This window comes from Micropterus salmoides, unplaced genomic scaffold, assembly GCF_014851395.1.
Source record: "Micropterus salmoides isolate LMB-PRFRI ecotype aquatic unplaced genomic scaffold, ASM1485139v1 Ms_hic_scaffold_19, whole genome shotgun sequence".
Classification (NCBI taxonomy): domain Eukaryota; kingdom Metazoa; phylum Chordata; class Actinopteri; order Centrarchiformes; family Centrarchidae; genus Micropterus; species Micropterus salmoides.
In genome coordinates, this window is record NW_024041039.1 from 5,779,433 (window position 1) to 5,804,815 (window position 25,383).

General features: G+C 37.2%; 1 protein-coding gene across 4 annotated transcripts in view; it reads right to left on the reverse strand.

Moving 5' to 3' along the window:
- Positions 1–485: 485 nt before the first annotated feature.
- Positions 486–25,383, reverse strand: part of klc1a (kinesin light chain 1a) — a 54,909-nt gene continuing 30,011 nt past the window's right edge. The window contains exons 12-16 of one of the 4 annotated variants that reach the window (XM_038728078.1): positions 24,764–24,872; positions 22,524–22,658; positions 12,532–12,665; positions 8,839–8,905; positions 486–6,030 (exon numbers count right to left, since the gene is read on the reverse strand). In XM_038728078.1, coding sequence (XP_038584006.1) covers positions 5,965–6,030; positions 8,839–8,905; positions 12,532–12,665; positions 22,524–22,658; positions 24,764–24,872 — 511 coding nt within the window. In that variant the 3' untranslated portion in view covers positions 486–5,964. Of the gene's footprint in view, positions 6,031–8,838; positions 8,906–12,531; positions 12,666–14,806; positions 17,498–22,496; positions 22,659–24,763; positions 24,873–25,383 lie in introns of those variants that run through there. The other 3 variants (XM_038728076.1, XM_038728079.1, XM_038728080.1) reach the window with 3 other exon arrangements.

Sequence of the window (25,383 nt, forward strand, 5' to 3'; positions counted from 1 at the left end):
GTTTTTTTTGTTTGTAAAATAACACATTTTATTATTAATTTAGCAGATAATACAGAGGGAGCCAGGCTGTTTAAACTTGTCAGGTTAAAAAGGAGCTAAACCTGTGTCCCGTGGCCATCAGGCTGGTACACAGCTCTGCAACACTTATTTAAAAATCTTTCTTTAATTTCAGTAAATTCATTATGAATTGTAAAATGTATATAAATGTTGTTGTACATACATAGCTGTTTGCAACTCTCCCCACAAAGCAACCTCTGATCCGTTAACCTTGTTTATATCTGTAGCATTGTGTACGCCTATTTTGTGGATCACAAAATTCAAAATCAGCACTTAGAGATGGTTTTCAATGGTCAGACAGGGTATGATCAATTATGTAAATTAGCCAAATGTAGTGTAGTGCACTCTAATGAAGTACAAATACCTCAGAATTGTGCTTATTCACAGCACTTACATAAATAATATTATAAATGACAGAACAAAAGTCATAAATTTGACCGTTTTATTCAAATACAGTGAAGCTGAACAATAAACAAACGTCACTGCTCAGGTGAACAGGAGGAGGCGCAGTGGAACATCAGAAGCCAACATGTCTGAGAGAGCAGCGGTTACAGAGAACAAGTAGTATCATGAAAGCCAGTCTCATCCAGGAACATTTTCTCTACATACAAGACGTAACAGGGGACGGTTGTTATATTTAACATGGAGGAGTCGACTATGCTGCCTTGTAGGAAGCATAAAATACTTTCATCTTACTCACAAACAAAAACAAAACAAGAGGACATGTGCAGCTTGATATTTAATCTTAATTTAGATTTAGGAACGAGCACGCAGAGTTGTAGAGCGGGACATGAGGAAGGTGCAGCATCCGAAATGTGCCGTGGTTACTAGGCTGATAAATGCCCCACGGTGGGGGAAGTATTCAGATCCTTTACTTAAGTAAAAGTATTGCGAAAATACAAGTAAAGTATTGTGCTGCATTTAAATTGTTGCTTCATGTCTGCAACTAATGATTATTTTCATTATGGATCAATCTGCTGATTATTTTCTCCATTAATCGATCGATTAATTAAAAAAAATTAATTTAAATAGTGAGTCACCATCACAATTACCCAGAGCCAAAGGTGAGACGTTCACAATGTTTGTTTTAATAAGGCCAAACCTCAAAATTATTAAAAACCTTTTTGGTATTTTCTGACTGAAAATAAGGTTTGATAACAATCGATTGAACGAGAAAATAATCAGCAGTAATAACTTTTCCACCTGATCATAAACTCTCTGCACTTTCTGGCTAAAACTTTTATGTTTGGGGACGTAAATTATCCGTCAACAACCTTGTCATCAGTCCACAGAGGCAAATGACAAAACCAGTATTATAACATTACATAAAATATTAAATGTATTCTAATTAGATTTAATTAGCTTGTGTAAGGGGAGAAAGTTCTTTCAGTGTTGCTGCGAGTTCCACTGAGCGCTGACAGAGGGCGACAGAGGCCACATGTTACACTTTCATTTAAAGAAATGGACATAAAACCATTTTTGTCCCAACCTGAGAATATACTTTATCGAATCATCCACATCGCTGCTCCGCACAACAACACAATCCACAGGCGGGGATCAGAAATTACACTTTGACATAAAAAAAAAAAAAACGCAACAAAAGGACGGACTGAGAGACTTTTAACTTTGCTGCTTTAACAACAAACACACACATATAGAGTCAACTTTTCATTGTTACCTGCACTTCCATAAAGCCATTTACATTCACGTCATCATAATCATCACTGTAAAATAGTCTTGCATATTAAAAACTAATGATAAGTCATAGTTTCAGGAAAATATTTTAAGTTGTCCTTCCTGTAATAATCAGCATCAAGCTGCTGCAGGTTGTCCTCTGTAACTGGGCAACAGTTTGAGCAACTTTGACCTTTAGCATTGGGCAACAATGCTTCAACATTGCTGCTTTACTCAGGACAGGAAAATCTTGTTGTCAGTAAGTATATACAGCATCTACCCACATACCAAGAAGTATTCCAGAAGAAAAAGTTGTTTTTTTGAAATATTATTTTTTCCCTTTGGAATATTTTGAATATATTTTTAAATTTGACCCAAAACAGCAAACTGCTTAAAATACTTAAAACTATAGAAGCAAAATATTTTTTTTAGGATTTTAATCTTATAAGCAACTTAATCCATAATTGTGAAATATGTATTTTATTATTATTATTTTTTGATATATATACTTGTGTGGTTTGAATTCTCCACTTTTAAATTCTGATGATAAATTAAAACTTTATTGGCCAGACTACATTCAAGGACCAGTTATGTTTCTGTCTATATTATTATATTTATATAATCCACTTTAAAATCAACTACAATAACATCAGTGGTCTTTAAATTGACTTTTCTTTGCTTCCATATAAAACTACTGTTATACTTTTTGATACTACTGCATTTTACTTTGTGTAAACGATTAAATTAGCCTCTTTACGTGTATCGACCCTGAACATCACTTTATCACTACACTAAGGTGTTGTGTCTTAACGTTCCCCAAAGTGTTGCCCAGTTCATCAAAACCATCAGACATTGTTAAGTTATGTGCCTCGTTACTTTGTGGAGCTTCTAACAGTAAGACAATAAGGATCAAAATAAAATAAAGCACAAAGCAGGCTGACGAGCAGACTGATCAACAGTCACAAAAAAAGCTTCAACACACTCTGTAACGTCCAACAGTGTCAATAAAACCATCGTTACAAAGACAAAACAAACAAAAATGAGACGTTTCAAATGAGAAATCACTACGTCTTTGACTACATTATTGCCGGCACTGAAGGAAAACTTACCATTGCTATTATTCAAGTTATCAAATCACTTCTATCTATGTTTTATTATTATTTAAAAAGGGATAAACAGTATAATGTTCTGGAATGAAAGTATTCATATAAATTCTCTACTTCGGTCAGGATATGCATTAATTTTTGTGATCAAATTTACAAATCAGAATCGGCAGTAAGACATTTTTTTTAAGTCAGACAAAAAGCTTATTGCACACCCCTGTCAAGAAACTAAATGTTCATGAAAAACTGCCAGACTTTAAGCGCAGCCTGTCCTCACCAGCTTTATAGGTCGATTGTTATATATCTTATTATGACCCATATTTATATTTTTAGTTAGGCCATGACCTCTAGTGACAGAAGAAGTCAGGTGATGTAGTATAAAGAGCGACATGTAAGCGGCTTGGGGTAGATAGATGTGCCAAGTAAACTTAGGACTGAACCAAGGTTCAAGTCCCGTGTGAAATAAAGTCAAAGATGATATGTTTTAAGTTAAATAACATTTTGTAGATGACTTGTGTTATGTGACGTAATGTTCTTATTTAACACAAACCACAATCTTTTGTTAAACCTAACCAAACAACGACTGTTTCACAACATTTACCACGTGTTAAACATTCACGTGATGCGTGGTTTGGTACGCCGGTCGCTGGACTGGTACTTGCCAACGCTCGTATTTGTCTGTCTGACCAACAGTCATAACAAGAATAAATTAATATGAATGTCACCCTGGGAAATTAAAATTTCTTACATTTTATTGACCAAGTCATTCATTAATTAATCGGGTTAGTTGCAGCCATATTCCTTAACGAGATATTGTTTTAGATTTTCTTTTATATTTGCCCATTTTTGGAACATTTCATTTTATTCTTGGCAGCTTGTATTTAGACAACATTTAAGATTTGAGAAGTTTGGTTTCTGTTGCTCGATGAAAGACAGGTGTTTTTAAAAACAAAAAATTGTTTTGTATATTTTAGTAAGGTACCATAACAAAAAAGAAACATATTTTATCAGCACTTAAAAGATGTTCAACTGATTTCAGCCTGAAACTTCCATCGTAAACAAGCAAAACTCTTCAACAAGGCACTAAATCCTAAATATCGATTGATGGGGCTTTAAGTTTTTCTATATTTTTATGTTTGTTGTTGTATTTCAAGCTTGTCACCAGTATAAGATGATAAATATCCATTACTTTGTTCCGTTAAATGAAAAGAGAGCATGTATGCATAGTGAACTAAAGTTAATCAAACTAGAAACCCACATCTTTAATCTTGGAACGACGATCAGTCAGTAAGTTTTTACATAGAGATGGCTGTTGTATAAAAACAGTAATGACAATTTTAATCAGTATTTATACCAGGATTACGTTTGCAATCTGATTTGTGTTAGCTGGGTTTTGATTCTGCATAGAGGGCAATACTCCCTCTTATTTTGGTAATAGCAAACATATATTTACCATTTGCAACTTAAATCTCAAGAGTACTTCTCACACGATAAAAACTACTTTTAATTATTCATAATTTGTACTTTTTGGTTGGTCTTGTTCAACTTTACTCACATGGTAAAGTGTTGTCTTGACTAAAATAAGTAAAAAATAAAAATAATAAAAAATGCTGTAACATTTCTCCAGCCATTACTACAAATGGCATTTAATGTGTAAAAGTATGGAGTGGCCTTAACTTTGCAGTCAGTGTGTGAAACTACAGCCTCGATCCTGAGAGAGTGTCGTTAGGCCTTCATGTGCTAATAAATGTCATCATCCTGCCTCGTTGTTTCTCAAACTCAACTGTTCAGGAAGACAGTGCAGCTACTCTCAAGGCTTTTTGTAACATAAGGATATAAAGAGAAACTCTTCAGAGCAGCGTAAGGACAAAAAAAAACCCATTAATTTACAAAACCCTAAATGTAAACATAGAACTTCATACATCAAAAGCAAAAACTTCAATAAACACAGGACGGAACATTTTTGGAAAACAGTTCTGAAAAGCATTTGAGATGTGGGTTCCCTCGACAGGTTTCCAACATTTTTGTCTTAAAAGAAATATTGCTGAATGTCTGCTGATTTGTGAATATCATATCATTATAATCTTCATTTGCTACCAATCATACTTTCCTAATAAAAAACAAAACAGTTCAGAACTTCCACTGGAAACCTGCAGAGTGAACGCTAAGCTAACGTCCGGGTCGGCCTACAAAAAGACGTCATTGCTGGACAAGTTCTCTGCAGAGTGTTCAGCGGGTTTAGTTATTAAAAACATTTTCTAAGAGGCAGAACTTCTCTCATTGTTTGAGTGAAACCTCGGCAGGTAAAGCCAAACAGTATTGATGGGTTCAATTAGACTGCGACTATGAAACAAGTCTATAACTTTTTTCCTGAGTTTCTCCTTCATTAACTTTCAAATCGAGCTATTTTAACATTATAGGCAATACTGTATGAACTTTCCATATTAAGTAAATGTACTTAAATATTTTGTAAATATTCTGTTGTGTTGCTGTGATGCAGCTCGCCACTAAAAACCCGTTCTGAAACAAACTGCCATGTTGTTTCATAAATTTCGTGAAGCTCAGTGATGGTACGACACTTTAACTTGCAGTTTGTAATTTCGTGCAGATTTAGCCTGTCTGTTTTGTTCTGTGAATTTGAGCTAATCGACTTCACACACTACGATTTAAAAGTACCAATGAGTTAATTTCTTTGCCATCGACATCAGAAATGTTTGTAAAACTAAACCTACACTCTGCCTTCATTCAAGCGCTAGCAGAAGGTTAAATATTTAAAAAGGGACTGATTCGAGAAAGCAAAATACTCACACCAGCACACACTTACATACAGTACGCGCACATACAAAAAACAGATATACACAGAAAAGATACACACACTCAGATATTCCTCATGTTCCTCGATATGTACTGAAAAACAATAAATCCCCCTCTCGCAGCACAAACCTTCAAAAGTGCAATGAAACCTGTGCAGTGAGCACTTGGTGGTGTGATGCTGACGTATAATGGACGATATGAAGGTGTTTACAGTGAGGTGGGTCTGGAGTATGTGGACAGGAAGTGGATTCTCATGACCTCCGTGACCTCTCAGGAGTCCGTCCGCCACTTCTGCCACGGTCGGGAAGAAAAACCTTCAACGCGCCAGATCAGTGTGGCTGGCACTCAGGTCGCGACTCTTTCTCAGACGATTATTTCGTTCCTGGAGAAAATGTAGCGAGAGGAAATATGAGCCAACAATATGTCAACTTTTTAAGAAGTAAGATTTTCTTTTTAGCTTGACAAATGTGCAGAGGCATATGGAATGATTTAAAAGGTGTTTATCTAGTCTTAACATAAGCTACAAACGTTAGCATTACAGAGCTTAGTAGTAACTACATGTTACTTCCAAAGCGAAAGAGCACTTCATCTAGTATTTCCCCAGATGGTGGAAGCTGGTCCTTGATGCTATTTTGTTAGATTTGGGAACATTTTTTATTTAGTTTTATGTTTTTTTATGATCTACTAAGAAAATACTAAACTGCTCACAATCAGATATTAAGCTGCTGTCTTGTTTTGTCAAACCAAAAGTCCAAAAACACCAAATATTCTATGTACAATGAAAAAAGAATCAGATTTTCATATTTGAGTTCGATGCTATTGGAGTATTTATAAGGCTAACATTAGCAGCTCTGTCTGCTTTTTATTGTATTTTGGGGGAAATTAAGACTCCGGCAAACGCTGCCAAGGTCACCCGAGACAGTGTTAAGTTTATCAAACACATCGATTAGTTTACATCTTGAAAGGCTTTTCTTCTTAACATTAAAAGTGAATATTTGAAAATACAGTACAACCAATAAAGCATTAATCTAATGTCTTGATTGTCTTAAAGTATTAAGCTAAACAGTCGGTAGGGATGCAGACTTAATGTTTCTTGTTCTTTTAGCTTAGCGTTAGCTAAGTACTAAAGCTCTAACTTTAGTATTTTAGCACAATATCATGAATGTAACCATTAAGTGTATATTTAGGACACCTTTAACTTTTTTAAAAAACAAGTCAGATACAAATATCAATAATCAACCTGAGTGCTTTTCTAGCTAAGTCATTAAGCTAACATTAGCCTTAAATTAGCTAGCTGGTGACAGTTGTAATTTCAGCAGGCAAACCAGTTACTGATTAAAAGACAAGCTACTTTCGTCTACAACAGCCGGAAACGACTGTTAATTAAAAAAACGAATATGAATTTGTCGTAAATCTGCCACTATTAGGATTGTAAAAGGTGTCGGGGTTAAACGTTAGCTAACGTGTCTAAAGGAAGATTCGAAACCATGAGTTGCAGAGCGAGATTCATTTTAGAAACCTAATTTATCAATTCTGAATGGATGTTTACACAACAGTGACAATTTAAGAATGCCCACATGCGTTATGCAGAAACTGACAGTATGTGTTTGCACAATTATAGTCAACTTCAACTGTGGTTGTTAATTATTTAGTCACAAATACCTGATGTTATATACGTATTTAAGGTCTGAAACCATGTTTTCAGGGACTTTACATAGTATTTTATTCATATTGTCAGTCATACAGTGTGAGATTTTCTTGATAACAAACTAGAGTTAAAGTGTCAAAAAACTTCTCCCTGTTAAAGTTATTGTGTTGATTAGTAAAAATAAAGATGGTGTGAAGTTAGTGTGAGTCACGCTTGTGTTGTTACTCATCAGGTGTCATTTGACAAACACTGTGATTTGTTCACAAAACTAAATCAACAGAGAATCAGGAGATACAATTTATAAAGAGAGAGGAGTATAAAAGTAAAGACCGGGTCGAAAAGTTTGTTTTAACCCTCTTGGGAACCAGGTGGGTGGATTAGCATTTAAATAAAAATGCAGAAATTAACTTTTAAGTCTCAGGCACTCTTTGAAATTCAAACTCATTTGCATTTTGGCCATTTCTTTTCAAATTAATTAATTTTTGTTGTATGTACCTTCCCTTACTCTTCTACTGCTACTTCAGTCTGCGGTTTCCTATGTCCATTTAGCAACACTGTGAAATTGTAGCATGATGATAAGATATAATTACACTTCACTATTTGAATCACTGGAGAAATGTGTGATTTAACAAAGTCTGGAACAAAGCTAGTGAATTTATTTTATTAAGACTTACTTGACTGTATAAATTTATTTTTCTGAGTCAGGAAAGCCTTCAGTCACAGAATTCTGTGATACAGAATGTTTTAAATGTTTTTACATCTGATCTTTTAGATTTTTTAACTGTTACCTGCTGACTAACTAAATTTTAGGTGGAGGTGAAGTCACTCACTATAAACATTTAGAAGATAATCTCAAACACACGATATGCTGAAAATGCATTTTTACATCACTAATGTCTGTGTTTTTCTCAAATGTCACTGAGGGCCGTCTGAATATTAATTACGAGGTATCACAGGATTTTCAAGGCACAGATTTACCACATATTCTACAGCATTGTGCCCAAAGTATATATACAAAGATAAAGTAACCTGGTTAGGGCCATAAATGTTGATTATTTGGGTTATAGATTAAACTGTTGATCATGTTTTTGAGTAATCAACAGATTATTCAGTCTACAAAATGTCAGAAATTACTGAAAACTGCCCTTAACTCCATCCAAGATATTAAATTTATCAACCGAGACAAGCAGCAAATTCTTATATTTGATAAGCTAGAAGAATATTTTGCATTTTTGCTTGATTCCTTCTTCAATTTAGTTAACAGTTATTCAGTGTATGCAGAACAATAAGCTCCCATTTTCCCTTTATTTTAAATTATTTTCTTCTTTCACTACAAAGTAAAGCTAATGAAAATATTACCGGGAAAACATAATTGTGTTACTGTACGCTACATATTTTAGGAGGCATTTCTTCTTCACAGAAGCACTGAGTTTTTTTAGGAATTGAACTTTGACCTTTCCATAACAGGAAACCAGCAGGGTTAAAACAAGCTGACAGACTCTCTGCAGATACTTTTTGTCCCGACACTCGCAGCCTCCTTACTTGGTAGTGGTCACTCGCAGCCTTGTCCGCCACGTTAAGAACCCCCAGAGAGCTGGCTCGCTTCATGCTGCACCCAGAGCCGTGACATGCAGGGAGGCGGTGGGGGGGGGTCAGAGGTCAGGGGGGCGAGGGGGTGGAGAGTCAGGTGTGAGGATTTTAGCTCAATGGAAATGGTGGTATGTTAGTTAATAACATCCATGATACTTTCACACAAAAGGTTAGTTTCACAAGACTGTTTCACATGTCAACCTTTTCTCTTCCTTTTCCTGAAATTTAGACGTTAAATAAAAAATTTGGTACCACTTTCTAATATAAAACCTTTTATCATGTTGTAAATTGTGACTTTCTTTCTCTTTTAATCTTTTTGGTTCAATAATTAAAACCACCTCAATACGCATCTGACCTCCGACCATGAAAAAGTGCTGCTAAGCATCTGGAACAAAATCCGTTTATTAACAACTTTCTAATTTTAACAATTTGCTGTAAAAACACATTTCTGCTCTTGTGTTAATATTAATAATAATTGAGAAACATGATCCCCATTAGCAAACACTTTTTAAGCACATTTATAAGAATACACTTGGCTAACGTTTGTATTCAAGTCTTTATTAAACTTACTTTTTTTTTTAAAGACTTTCAACCTGTAGTTTGCTCTCATTAATAGCTTGTAACAGATACACCTCATAAACCCTTATTAGAAAGTGGTGCCACATTTTTAATTGAAATAATCTGCAGCAGGTGTGAGTGGTGTAAACTGATATTTCCGTGTCAGTGAAGTTCATGCAAACACCAACATTCATGCCTGAACAAAAACTTGAGTTCAGAAGGGCAACACTGCAGAAACATGTCCATCCTGACAATTCTGACAGATTTTAACGAGACGCACACATTATTCTTGCTCCCTTTGGATAAAGGTGGTGAAAAATCTACCGTTTATTTTTATACAAGAATATTCATGTTTTCATGTGTGAACCTTATTTTGCAGGTTGGTGCTTGATTAGCATTCAAATAAAGTTCGTAACGTGATACGCAGTTAAGTGTTTTCCTTCAACTAAACAAAAAACACGATTCATAACATTCTTGACATACTTAAGAACAGAAACATGATTTAAAATAAAAATGTTTTTGGAGGTGTCCTGCAGACGTTGTGAATATTGTTTGCACCTATTTGACTTGAGCTGGGGAAATAAGTATTATAAGTCACAAAATATCAAGAAAAAAGGCAAAATTGTTTAAAAAATAATGTCTAAAATGTATGTAAAGTCAGAATACTTTGAGAATATAGCTGTAATATTTTGTTAATAAAGTTTAAATAAAAATAAATAGTTATTTTCGAGTGTTTCCTGTCTGTATCTATGCTTTCACTATAAGCTAAAAGCAAAATGACAAAAAATTATTCTGTTTTTGTGGCACAAAAGTAAGAAATCTTTAACTCCTACATGTATGGGGTGTGACGATACACTTGGCTCACGAGACGATTTTTTTAAATCGTCAATAATGAGCAGAAAAACTGTATTTTATTCAACTGAAAGTCACAAAATTCAAAAACAATGCAGGTGCATTTGAAAATGTTCATTGTTCATGTCTTCTCTGTCACTGTTTATTGTTTCCACCGGGTACCAAAATGCTGCCACACAAACTATTTGAAAGTGGCGGGGCCATCTTCTTTACCAATTTCATCAAAGCAGCTTTTCATCTAGACGAGAAAAAAAACATCTAATTTTAATATCGAGTCACACTCCTTGTAGGTATATAGTGAAGCAACGTGGCAAAATTTTGGTGGATAGAATTGCAAGATTTTAAAGGTGATCCGTAAAAGGTGCGTGAGGTTTCAGCTACTCTAAAACTGGCTAATTGATTTGCTGGCGGTAAAATTAACTCTTAAAATTAACTCAAATTAACTCTTAATGAAGCTGTTTACAGTGAGGTGGGTCTGGAGTTTGTGAAACTTAAAGGAAATTAACTCGGCCTGATCTGAGACGTAGGTAACATCCACAGCTCGATGCTGCTGGGGATCTTTTGTTGGATGTGGTCCCATTTTTCTTTCTCACCATATTTTGCGTTTATTGCTGCTGTCAAATACAAAAAAATGTAAACACTTCTGCATTGACTGACTATTTAAAGGTTGTGGGGTTTGCGCAACACAGTTCTTTCCATTTGAACTTATTATGAGGTGACGGTATCTTTCTTTGCACTTGTTAAAATGGACATTTCTGCAGTGACTTAAAGTTACTGGGAGCCAACTGGTCCACCCTCATTAGGAGCCACAGAGAAGAGCAGACCAGAAAGGAAAATGGAAACCAGTGAGCACACAGATGAGGCATGCAAGGAGACATTCAAATGAAAAAATTTATTCATAAATAAAAATTCAACACAGCATAAAACTCTAAACAGAAACAGCCATGCAGACAAGTTTGTTTTTCAAAGTAAAATTCACAAAGAAAATGAAAATAATAAAAATCCTAAAATGAGAAAAACTGAACTATATTTCAAAAAGAAATTGAAATAAATAGCCCAAATGCACAAAATGCAATAAATAGGTGTAACTGTTAGAGGTTAAAACAAAAAGTTCCACAGGCCTAACAGGCATTTCAGAAGCAGACATTAGTAGTTTGTGTCTCACTGCAGATGCTTTTATACACGTCGCCCGTCACAGCATGTGAGCAAAGTTTGAAGTAGTTGCATTATTTTCCCATTTCATCAATACTGTTCTTTACATGTACAGCTAGTTACCTTTGGTTTTCTATTTTAAATCATGTTCAGGTTTATAAGTCATCACTGCAGAATATTAGGACCACCGAGAGGAAAACCTTCAAAAGTTGAATTATTATATTATAGAAAAAAAGTTGTAATATTTAGAGCATAAAGTTGAAAATTTATGAGGTCATCCCTCTAAAATAAAGTCAACAATTTATGGAGAAGTTTTATCTTAAGATTTTAAGTTCAAAATATTAAAACATTTCCTTAAAATTAACGGTAACAGGATGTTTATATTATATTATGCATTGTTTCATTACATATTACATTTTCTAGATTTTCTTTGTTGAACTACAACCACTTTTATCTCCAAATATTCAATGGTACATCTTTATTCTAAAAATAGTAAATGTTTTTCTCATAATATTACAGTTTTTCAAAATATTGCATCCTTTTTCTCAAAAAAATGTTTCTCCAAACGTTCAGACATTTCTTCACAGAATATAAAATTTGAACTGAAAATAGTACAACTTTTTCTACTACTACACTTTGATTTTTTTTCTCAAACTACCGAGTCATTTTCCTCCAAATACATAAATAACTGAATTCAAAAAACAGTACAACTTATCTCATAATATATCAGACTTTTTTTCTCTTAATCTGTTTTTTAAATACGTCCTTTTTTCACTAACTCAGTGGTCCTAATACTCGCTGACAACCAAACTTAACTATTAAAAATGGCAGCGTGAGAACAGCATGGTAAACCGATGTGATGGGAAAAAGGACAAATGTGCCGGTAAAAGCTCCTCCATCATTTCATGTGCAAACACAGCTTCATAGTTACACCACGTCACCACCAGCAAAGCAGAGCAAATCCCTTCTTTTTGTTTTTGGTTAGTGCGCCAGCCGCCGAGCCCGGGGGCCGGCTCGTTCCTCCAGTGCATTAAGTCAGAGTCACCTGTAGCAGGTTGGTCAGGTGTCTGTTGGGATAGTTACCCGGGGTTTTTGGGCTCGCTGTCCCGGGACGAGCCGCCGCCTTTCAGCTTGCGGACCAGTTTCTCGCTGCTGCGACGGATCGACGCCCGCAGTTTGCTGAAGGAGCCGCTCCTCTTCAGGGAGCCGGAGCCGTCCTGATGGGAGACGCCACAGGGTTACACTCATTCATACACACCCTTTTCTATAGAGTGTGCACACACACACACACACACACAAAGGAGGAGTGTACATACTGTATGGACATTAGCGTCAGACCAACGTATTGAAAATAAGGCCTTTGATAAAAATCCAGCATGTTGCCTGATGCTGATTCAGATTCAGGACTCTTTCTCAGTGAAACTTGACTGAAACCTGTAACCTGACTGTGATTCTCATGGCCTAAATGTTTTGAAATTCTGTATTTAGAAGATAAATAACAACAGATTATGCTCTGTCTTAATAACTGTAGGGACTTTTTGAGGCCATAAAATCAAATCAATCAAATTTGAATGTGTGGTTCAAAATTCAGGCTACACTGGCAGATTTAGGGGCAAAGAAGGCAGTCTTCAAACATGGTCAAACGTCAATATACACACACAAACAGAAGTGCACAATCTTTTCAAGTGCATACATGATGCAGATGCACACTGACTGTTACTGACTCAGTAATCTGTGCATTGTACGTCCATGCACACAGCTTTTTTTTTGTTGCCGCGGTTAGTGAGGGACAGATTGCACCTTCATTTATTGGTACAGGGAGTCCAGTGATCTATGTAACCAGCTCAGACCTTCAACCTAAGCTACTCTAATAAGGTCAAAAACAAGCCTTTAATTTTATGTTTACCACCAAATGTATCCAGTTCCAACTCGTACCTTTTTAGCAAAGTGCTGTCTCTGATTCACTCCACATAACTGTTTCTGTGTGAGTGGAGCATCAACACAGCTGCAGTTGAGGCTGCATGGCAACTTATTTTTTGGTGTCCCTGTCCCAGATGGTTAACACCTCCCTGTCTTTCTGGATGGATGTGACAGTATCAGGTTTAGACTTCATGTTTGAGCTGCAGATTCTTCATATTCTGGACTCTCTTTTGTTGTTCCATAAAAGACAGAGGAGTTTTGAGCTATTTGAACATTACCTTAGATATGATAAAATATTAAAAAGAAATTTAACCTCAATGGCCAGAGCCAAACAAGGGCTCCTGACTTCCTGAGTCCAGGAATGAATGAGGAAGAAGCTGAGCATGTTGGGTACTGACAAAAATAATCTTGAAGGCTTTTACTTTGACTAAATATAGCAATACTACAGTGTAGAAATACCCTGCTACAAGTAAAAGTCGTACATTCAAATTGTGTACTGTGCAAAGAGTAAATTAATAAATGTATTAAGTTAGATTCCTTGTTTGACTCTCAATCAGCAAGTTCATTACAGATGGTGTAAAGTATAATAAAGTTTCATGTTCTCAGAAATCAAACTGTCTCTGGCCCAGCAGACCTTCACACTTCAGTCTTACTATATCAGCCTGAAGTTATTTAGTTAAGCTAGTTAGCTAGCCTGCTGAAAACCCCAATATCGTCACTACCCAGATCAGAAAAGAAGAACATGTCGAGGCATTTGTATTTTTAGTTCATTTTGACTACAGTCCAAATGATACTTCGGCTTTAAGGTCTATACAGATATATAAATTTGAGTTTAAATGCATAAAAAACTAATAATTTGATAAGGATCCATTACATTTTGCTATCAAAGCTCTATAAACACAGTAAGATGTGTACTTAGTGGAATTATTTTAAAGCTGAAAAGAAAATGTTTCATTATGTAACAACAACACTGTTACTAAATTACCTCAAACACATCTTTCATTTCTCTACTTCATGTCCTTATAACGTACCAGAGGACATTTACAGTGATGAGCACAGATATGTCTGTGATAAACCAATACTGACTGCTGGTAATATCAATAATTGGTTGGCATTTGATTAACTGTACATCAAAAACTGTGGCACAGATCTGACTTTTCTTCCTGGGACCCGTCAGAGGTGTTGAAGAGCAAATCAACCAGAATGTTAGTATCTTTATTAACTTTTTAAACATTTTGATTATGTTAGCCTCATGTAAAATTGTGTTTCTGAGGTCAAGAATGAGCTTTCAATCTTAAATTACATTCTTGTTGGTTCCCCCGTGGGAACTAAGAAGCTCCCTATATTTTAAACTTGCACTGTTTGAATTATGCACCTCATTTAATTGCACCTTTTTATTACCTTGTATGTAAGATGTCCTTGAGTGTCCTGAAAGGCGTTATTTTATTATTATTATTATTATTAGAGGGATAAACTGGATTTATGTATGTAAATAAAAAGACAAGAATTAACTGATCCTATTTTGCTGACTTGATTTTTTTATTTTATTCAAGTCAAATTCAACCTGGCTCCCTTTTTTTGTTGCTTTTCAAAGAGACCCAGTGTTTTAATTTAACGACCCGATTTCGCTCCGTGATCTTCTATGATTATACAGAAGTAATGAAAGAATCTAATGATGAACTTTGGACTTCTGACATCGACCTCTACTAATGTCTACTATTCGATTGATGAATGGCGTTTACTCCTTCTGTGTTGTTTGACAATTGGGATTTTTTTGTCCACACTTCATTTCTCCCACGATTTCCCCCGAAAGCCCTGAAGAAAAATTCAGTAATTTGAAGCTAACAGAGACGTGGTGGTGCAGGGATCTCCCAGCTTCCAATCGGCCAAAGTAAAGTTAGTTTCGTGTATTTTTCCAGCAGTTTCAGTACCAAACATGCTGCTGCTGCTGAGAGGTATCACTGTTTAGAGCTCACTCAGTTATGAGGGCACACACACAGAAGAGAGAGGGAAACACACAAAGAGGCGACAGGCACAGGTTCAGGTGAGCAAAGAGTTTAGGCTTTATTAGAAGTTAAGAAAGACAAACTGTAAGATGCACAAACAGGACAGGACACGCAGAAGATTATTAGCAGGAGCCGAAAACAGAGATGATGACACTATTTCTATCCCCAAACAAATGCAACTTTGCTTGTTTACAGCAAACCCCCACCCCTTCCCCCACCCATCCTGACACCTATATACAGACTGAACAGGCTGGACGCACGATGTTTAGGCTTCACATTGTCCAAATGCTTCACTTCTTAACTCTACAAACTAACATTTAGTTGGAAATGCGGCAATTTCTCTCTTCTTTTACACACATGAACGTTTAAACACATCGTGCATGCATCCTGTTCCCGTTAATGTGTCCTCCCGTTGACGTCACAACATAGTTTAAGTCTGATATCATTGTGAGCAGATGACACAGAGCACAGAGTGACAAACTACTGACTAAAAACTCTTAACAGGAGCAGAAACCCACAGAGCCACAAGCAGCGGTGCTCTCGATCATGCTGACGAGTTACGCTGATGTTATTTACAGCATGTTAAATCACTTTGAGTCACCACTAATGAGTTTAGATGCTGAATTAAACCAAGTGGACGATAGAGGACAGACGAAGAGCTTCGAAACCTCCACAGAAAGAAAGACGGAGAGGCAGGAGGGTAAAGTTCAAAGCTTTAACTCTCACCATTTCATAACTGGAACATATCTAGCAATGGTTGTATTGGATGTGTTGTTGTGTATTTGTCAACTGATCGTGACAAAGACAGGATGTGATCAGTTTTGTGCCTATTTATTCCTAAACCATAGTCATGCTGGTCATAGCCGGATGTCCATAAATGTTTTGGGATGGCTGTGTGGAAACATATCTATGATAACCTCTGTTTAGAGGGGAAACTTTTGATTTTACAACATACTGTCAAATTAATATTTACCCCTCTTTGTTTTTCCCTGATCCGTTTTAATCGTGCAGATTAATTCTGACACAAAATCATGTTTATCAGGTTCTTAAATGTACGACGCAAGCATAATGATTGCTCACACTGGAGAAGGCCTACTGCTAATACGATATTGTGATCTATCCATGATGTGCTGCAGCTAATAATTATTTTCATTATCAATTAACCTACCCATCTTTTTTTCTTTTTGTCTAAAAATACCAGAATACTGTGACAAATTCCCATTATATTTTACTGGTTATTGTGTAGCATTTTTGTTTGAAAGCTGACTGATATGATTCATCGACTAGCTGTCGATCAAAGCTCTTCATATTACACGTCAGCATTTATTCATTTTTTTCCTCCAGCAGCTGCCAAAATGGGGAAACAATGTCGTGCAGAAGCAAAAGACAAGCTAGCTTTAAACAACTTTGCTTAAAGGCCTGACTTCATGTAATTTCTTTACATTTCTCTACTTGAATGTTTGAGTCAAGCTCCACAAATGCAAAAAAAGAAAGAGTTTATAGCAAAGCAACATTTTCATTTTGGTTTTATTCTGGTCAGACTTGGACAGGATTCTGAGAGTTCAGGTCAAAATGGAGAGAGTTTTGCTTTAAGATTTGATTTAAGGGAACACCGTCAATCTCCCCGCACACACGCACACACACGCTTCTTCCAACAACCTATTAAATGAGTCTAAAGCCAACATGAAAGAATAGTTTAAAGACACCGGGACAGGGAGGGACCGAAAGACAGGAGGTAGAGGAGCAGAGGCTAGTGTTAAAGGACAGCAGAAAGAACAGTTTAACGTTGAAACATCACCCCAGTCCCACCCACAGAAGATCCACACAGTCGAGTGAAGCGTGGGAAAGTTTGGATTTAGACACACAGACTGTCTCCACATCCCCCCCCCCCCAAACACACTCCTTGTTCCCAAACACAGCAGAGAGGAGGGCGTGAAAGCAACATTATCGCTCTGATACGACCCGGCGTGAAGAATCCCACCAGAGCCCAGAGGTGGAGTAGAAAGAGAGCTGGAGAAAACTGCAAAGCTGAAGGGGTTGAGGCGAGGTGAGGCGAGGCGAGGCGTCCGTCATGCAGAAGACAAGTTTTTAGAAACCATTACAAGGCATCTGTTGAGTTATGCCTGCCGGTCAGACGGAGCAGGGAGAGAAGAGAAAGAAGGAAATACAAGCAGTGAAAGAGAGAGAAAAAGGAGAAATTTAGAATGAAGGAAGGAAAAGAACAGTGGAGGAAGAGGAGAGGAAGGGAAACATTCAATTAAAGAGACTGACAAGGATCAGACACAGTACTTCTCCATTAGTTTGTGCATTAGCTAGAGAGGCTTCGGATCACCCAACCTCACAAATCAAGATAAACATGTAAAAAAGGCAGTGTTGTGACATGATGATAAAACAAATGCTTTTAACTGATTAAAAACTTTGATAGACTGTCAATAATTAAAGCAGTAACCACACACATCACATGCATATTATTACATGTGGTGTGGCAATGCTTTGCCTGCTTTGTTTGGTCAAGACGGATGAAAGAAACAGTCCTGAATGGTTTTAGGCTCAAGTCTGGAAAACCACAAACCAAGTTATCAACTAAAGCATTACCAAAGTGCACACAAAGACTTAAGTCCTTCTTATACATCATAAAAAACCTGCCATTACTACAGCTGTATGGACCCAAAATAAACATTTTGCTGTGATTTAGTTACAATAAACGGATCAAACTGATGCCGAAATAACTACAGCATGATGCCGATTTGTTAAAAATATTAAGTCATGCTATGTCAGGGATGTCAGCCAGATGACAAGCTTACAACTTTTAAAATGCTTGTTTTACTTGTTGAATCAATCGGGGCTATTTTATGCTAACTTCTTTCATTGTAAAGTACAGCAAATTGAACCAACACCTCTATAAAACAGTACAGTACAAAAAACTACAACTGTTAGACTAAGTTTAGCTAAGTGTACCTAATAATCTGGCTATGGACTGATAAAAATCTCACCCAGCCTAATGGATAGTAAAAAGGTGACAGCGGACCAGATCTAATCTGACAGTAGTTGTATTTTGTTGGTCTCACATGATAAAATATCACTTACAACTTATTTTTGTGGACCAAAACATAAGTATGATTTAGAAAAACGTGACTGATGACCTACAATCAGGCCAGAAAGCTAAAATAATATTTACGTTTTATGTCTCTTCCAACCAAGTTTCTGGTAAAACAGAAATACCACAGACTTTAGCTTCACATCAGCCATTTTCCACAGTTCAGTCCAAACGGCCTTCGGTCTCCCCCACTGAGTCGTCAGGAGCTCCAAAACCCAGAAAACCAAAACATACCCGAAGAGGAACAGAAACAGAGGCAGGATGGAGGACGAGTTATTATCTGTCCATTTACAAGTCACACCTCCTGCTTCCTGCTTCAGTGGAAAAAGGTCTCAGCTGAACCTCAGCATGTTAAAAAAAACAGAACACCCGACAGCTTTTGACAGGGTGTGAACGTTTCACAAGCCACCAAAAATATGCCTATAAACTCTCTTCTCAAAACCATATTCTGCACAAAATCCCAATGTTGACGTACCCGCCTAGCTATTTAGATTCAGATAGAAAACCAAACTGCTAAGGAAACATAACAAGGCCATCAGGTGGTGATTAAAGCGACGTGTCTTTTCGTTCATGCATATTAATCAGTTCACTATCTGTCTGAGTGACTGATGTAATTCACAGACTCTGCCATTAGGAGGAGCTTTTGCACAATTTAAAACGATGGAGAGATACTGTGTCTGCATCTGGATCATTGTTAAGCACATTTACATCAGGTAGAACAAGGTTAAACTTTGTTAGACCACAACACAGAGCACAGAGGGGATGCAGGAAGGAGACACGCGAGCAGCCGGACAGCGCCTGAATATTTTGTGTCAAATTTAGACCTTTTTGTTTGGTTGCATTTATATTTTGGCTGCATAGGAATTAAGTAGGACTGCACTACTAATGATTATTTTTATAATTGATGGATTTATTTTCTTACTGAATTGATTGAAATGAAGAAAACTAGCCAACAGCCATGCTTGAGGAGCTAGAAACGGTACATGTTTCAGCATTTTTGCATGAGAAAAGTTCAGTCTATTATTGCACTATTCTGCATTTAGATAGACTTTAGTGATTATAATTAAAAAATAATAATAAAAAACACTTATTAGAGATTACAGTGTTTAACACAAGCAAAGTGAGATTATCAGCATTTATTCTGTTTTAAGTGGTTTTTATGTGACAACTTTACTTTTAGCTTGCAGGCCAACTAAACAAACAACATTTCCTTCCTCTCTGGCTGCTAACATGCTGACAAAGCAAGCAAAGGAAAGGAACAAAGACCAGGAAAAAAATCACACTTTCCATCCGCAGGCGGCAGCTCATCACACAAATGCAAAGCAGAGATACATATACACACACACAGGGAGCTCCAGCACAGTGGACACAGATCACAGACATCAACAGAAGGAGTACAGTACAGTACAGAGCCCAGGATGAACACACTGATGAGTCACAGTGCTGCTCAGAGAACTTTTCTTTCTAAGAAGGAGGAAAAATGTTTTCACACCTGCCTGTGGAGAGAGCTCAAGTGGAAGTGATGATTTCTTTTGACAGGTTGGAAAGCAAAATGTAGTTTGACAGCTGCAGCGAAGCAGTGGAGGGTAAAAATACCTAGAACCATGTTTTTACCCACCTACTGTAGCCATATAAGTTAATAATAAAACTGCAGTGTACAGAAATTACAGTATTTTCTACACAATGTTCATACATTTATATTATTTCAACATTAATCTTACTGATATTCATTCCAAATATACTGCAACTACTATGCCACAATTTTCAGAAAACTTTGTTTTCAGGGTAACATACTGTTAACTTTTTGTTTTCTGTCTTATTTCTTAAATATCTTTTTATTAACTCATCTGTTATCTGTTCCTTTCTACATCTCTGGTCATCTTCGTGTGCTGCTGTAGTGCTAAATCCCCTCCTGGGATCAATAAAGTTTGATCTCATTTTAAATCAAAATCAAAATTAATTCACCACGTTTGCTTTTCTTGTTGGCTTTATGGTGACATTTCAGCCACAAAGTTATTGACCGTTCAGAGACGGGCAAAACAAAAACACCGTTATTAAAAAGTTCTTCCAGCTAAAGCTCTTTCCAGAGAAGCTCTCCTGATATAAATAGGTCCAGATATCAGCCGGTGATGTGAGATTGTCTGCAGGAGGCTGTATGCTAATAACTGGCTGACAGGAATACAATCTGTTTCACACCAATCCTCCCAGAGCCACAACCAGAGGTACAGGAGGAGATGCTGATTGGTTGTTCAGGGCATTGTGATTGCTGTTGCTATGTGAGCAGGCCAGCCCTGAGCAGCAGCAGCCGCCGTTCAGAAAAGAGAAGGTGAGCAGCCTACATTGATCTTACATCTACATGTTGAGTCACTGCAGTCACTAGAGGCAGAGAAAATACTGCAGATACTGTGAAATGTACCAGCTCAGTTAGAGAAGTGGCTCTGCGGCAGAGGGAGTTAGGTGGGTGTTGTCAACATGTGTAACCAGAGGGCTTTACTGCGGTGAAAGCAGTTTTTTTAAAGACTCAGAGTTAGTTGGAAAAGAGTTTAAGTGGAAAGGAGAGTTTATTAAGAGCACAGCGGTATATAAATGTAAAAACACTACGACTGAAGCACAAGCGTCTACTGTCAGAGATTTAAGATCCAGCCAAGTGAGCGTCTGAGCAGAGCAGCTTCTCACTTGGTCGTGTTATTAATTTAAGTCAGTGTAGCAGTGAAGTACAAGCAGTAGCTAGTGTGGTCATTCTGACAGTCAATCAGCATTATGAGTGTAGCAAACAAAATGATCTTTTTAAACAGCTCTGACAGAATTTACATTAATTTACTGATTGAAGTAACAACCTCATAGTATCTTTCTCAACTGAAGCCACTGGATCCCTGATAAACACCGACGTTGTTCATATTAACAGATCCTACATATGGAACAAATAATTTTAGGTTGTCAAACTCAAGAGCCTTTAATCACACGGCCTCACGTACTTATCTTTGCCTTTAAATTTTTAAAGGTGAAAGCACACTGTTCTGTTTTCCTTGATCCAAAGTGAAAAAGAGCACCGTAAACTGTACACTAACAATCGTGGGGGTGTTCCCGATCAGAGGCTGGTTGGAACACATTATTGGCCTAAGTGATCGTGTAGTCTGAGTTTGATTTGAAATCCGATAAGAAACCCACAACAGACAATGAGAGCGAGCAGACCAGGAAGCATCACCAACGTGTTGTGTATTTGATTGTGCTGTAACACGTATAAACCATGCAGATTCCCTGTTCTCAGCCTCGAGTTCATCCACAGTGTCATTCTCTATGCGACGGTACGACAGTCTGCCTCCATTTTTGTTTATGTCTGAAGCCATGTTTGTTCAAACTAGTTTCTGTGAGATTGCAAAATCCTGGAACCGCCTCTCTGAAATTGTTTAGTATAAATGCCAAGTGTGTGGTCCTGCGTCTGGACTGAATTCTTAAGATTAAAATATTAAAAATCTATTAATTCTGCCGTTATGTCTGTGGAATCACGTGTGATCCTGTATTTAAAATTGGAAAATCCTCTAGTGTGCACCAGGCTTAAGAATGATAAACTGGTTTACTACGCCTTCTTGTTATGCTGAGCCTTTAAGCAGTGAGCAACTGCTGTCTATCAAATAACAAGAAAGGTAGTAGTAGTAGTTACACTGGAAACAAACTGATTTAAAAATGTGTGGTTTGGAGTCAGTGTGCATGAGTTTTTACAGATGTAGTGATGTATGAAACTGGTCTTGACAGAATACTGTCTTGCTGTTATTTGAAAATACCCACATTTTACCTCACTAAGACAAAGATAACTGAATAAAGCAGTAGATGCTCCAGCGTTAAAATAATCTGCTCCAAACCAGCTGGATGTGACCTCAACCTTAAAATGATTCATAGATCTATTTCAGCAAGACTCGTGTTTAATCAGACCGGATCCCTTTGTATGTGGCTTCTGTGCAGACAGATTTAGGCTCAGTTTGTGTGAGACTCTCAGTAACATGTTGAGGGCTGTGTACTGTACTTACCCCGTTCCACTCCACGCTCATACTCACTTCCTCGCCACCGTCCGGCCCGCTTTCGTATTTCACCGTGTCAGAGGTCAAACTCTCGCGGCTTCGCTGCTTCTCGCGGGCCTCTGGCTCGCTCAGGACCTCTGCAACACGCTGCTTATGCACATTGTCCAGACCCTGACACACACACACACACACACACACACACACACACACACAATATAAATGCCAATTCAATTAATCCAATTAAAGCAAAAGCTAAGCACCTCTGCCACCTGCAGCTTGAGCACACTGTCACAAACAAACACTTTACAGTTGACAGGAACAAGTACCAATTCATCCAATCCAATTAATATTAAAGCTAAAGAGTTTTACCACCTGCTGAGCTAAACTCAGGCGCTGGCAGTTACAAAAGCTAAATTGGACTCAACTTAAAACTTTCTTTTAAAGAAATAATTGCACAGCAGAACTGCTGCAGAGGATGCTGACTCTTCAATACAACAACTTAGCTTACACCAAGTATGCACCTTGAAAAGTAGAACAGTTAGACGCATTTTAGGGGCCTGGTGTGGCTAAACAGGTACTGTAGAAGTTCTTTGGATGTATAAAACCTCTTAAAGCCCACTGGGTCACCTACTTGAGCTACATCTAAGTTGCTTAGATTGTGTATACAGATATAAATGTTTTAACTTTTGTCAATATAAACATGATACACATCGATACACATCACAAATCATTAGTTTAGTTCATTTTTCATTCAGATTTACCAGCATGATAAAATAATTAAAGAACTGTCCCATATAGACACCTGTCCCAAATATAGGCAGGGTGAGTTCAGTGATATAAGCAAATAAAAGACTGGGATATTACAAGTTTTACAGTAACTAACGTTAGCTAAATTGTGGGTTAGCAAACTGCTGTTACAGTTGCTGCTGCAAAGCTAATAGTCCCAGATCCAGCACACCCGTTCCAGACAGTGATACTCACAAATCTCCTTCTACTATAGATAACATCACAACAAGACAACAACATCTTGGCAAACTAGAAAGTAAGCTGAATGTCTGTGGGCAAGTCATTTAAATTTCCCCGACACACAAATCATGTCTGGAATAGTGTCCTGCGGCGGGGTGTGGGCCATCTTCTTTGCTTACCATTTACAGCTAGCAGACTGTGAAGAGATATTTGCCGAATCTGACAAAAAGACCCCACCTTTAATGTCAGACTGAAGGTGAGCTCAGAGACACTTAATTACTTCTGCAGGTGAATGTGAAAACAGGCTTCTAGTGTCAAACTCTGCACACATTTATATGAAAAACAAATGTAACGACATTCTTCTTGTTTTCAAAGTCAAGTAGCCTCTGGTGCAATTAAAGCTGGACAATGATACTTGTAGACCAGAGCTCAGACTGATGCAGAGGCAGGTTCCTATGACTCTGTCTGAAGAATAAATTATTCAAGAGAGGAAAAACACAGACCAACAGGGCAACAAACTGTAGGACGGTGATGTTATCAGAGTCTAAATACTTCTTGTTTTATCTTTACTAACATCTTCCTCCTCTTACATTAGACAAGCTTTAAATCTTTAAAAGGCAATCTAATATGGGGGCAGGGCAGGGACCGTTTTAAAATGTGACGTCCGACCTCTTCCTCTTCAATAGTGCATAAGCTATTTACATTTCTACACCATGACCACATTTCCTAAATGTTCTGCTATTTAAATTAACTGTTAACTATACTTCAGGAAATGATGCAAAAGAAAAAATATTTGAGAGAAACTCTACTGCATTGTGTGATTGCAAAGCCGGTTAAATTTCTTTAGTTCTTCTCAGCAGCCTCTCAACAGCCCAAAATATTGACCTGATTTAATAAAAACGGTATCTATACACATATTTATAATTTTATTAATAACCAAAACATAATAACTCTACAGCTGTAACTACAGTGGCACCACAGGAGTCCACTTTAAATTCATGTGTTATTTCCTAACCAAGAGATACCTGACATTAAATCCTAATTCAGGATAAAAGCTGCAGGGCTTCTCTGCTGCCTCCCACTTCTCATCTCCAGAGGAGATCCCATTAAGTCTCATAAGTAAGAGTGAGTATATCTCATCCCTAATTTGACACTAGACTGAAACATTTCTGCTCTTAATCCGCTGTACATAAAGAGCTGACCCCTTTCACTTGAGTGGTGGTAACCAGCAACAATCATCTACCACCATCTCTGAATTTTTAACACCAACACCAAGAATCTTTGTGATTCAAGATATCCAGGGACCACACCTGCTTTCTGGAGCGCATGGCGGCTTCCTCCAGGGTCTCAGCGGCCTCGAACTTGCCCTGCCGCTTGTAGAGGGCGCCCAGGTTCTTCAGCGTCGTGGTCACTGTGGGGCTGCAAAAACAAGGAGGAATATCTCATCACAGAGAATCATTACAACAATATTGCACACGTACAATACGAATAAACTGATTCATGAGCAGCGGCAAAACACTGACATGTAGACTTTCCTTCCCTGGAAGATCTTTACAGTTCCCACTGCCTTAAAAATAGCCCAGAACATACTAAAAGATCCATCCCAGCCCGGACAACTACTGAGTTAGTGCCGTAATGGCACTAAACACTCCTTGAATTCAAGATTAAGGAATGAATCGTGCAGAGAAATGTCGTGTATGTGTTTTTACTTTCCTCTTAGAATCTTTCTTTATGTATTTTTATACCTACTTTTAGAGTCTGTTTTATATTTACATACCTGTTTGCAGTTTACCGGTGTTGCACTGATCGGATTGCATCCAATTTCATTGTACATGTACAATGACAATAAAGATTCTGTTCTATTCAGTAATTTGTTTCCAATCAATAAACTGAAATACGTCTTAAATCCTTAATAAATTAATTTGATAAA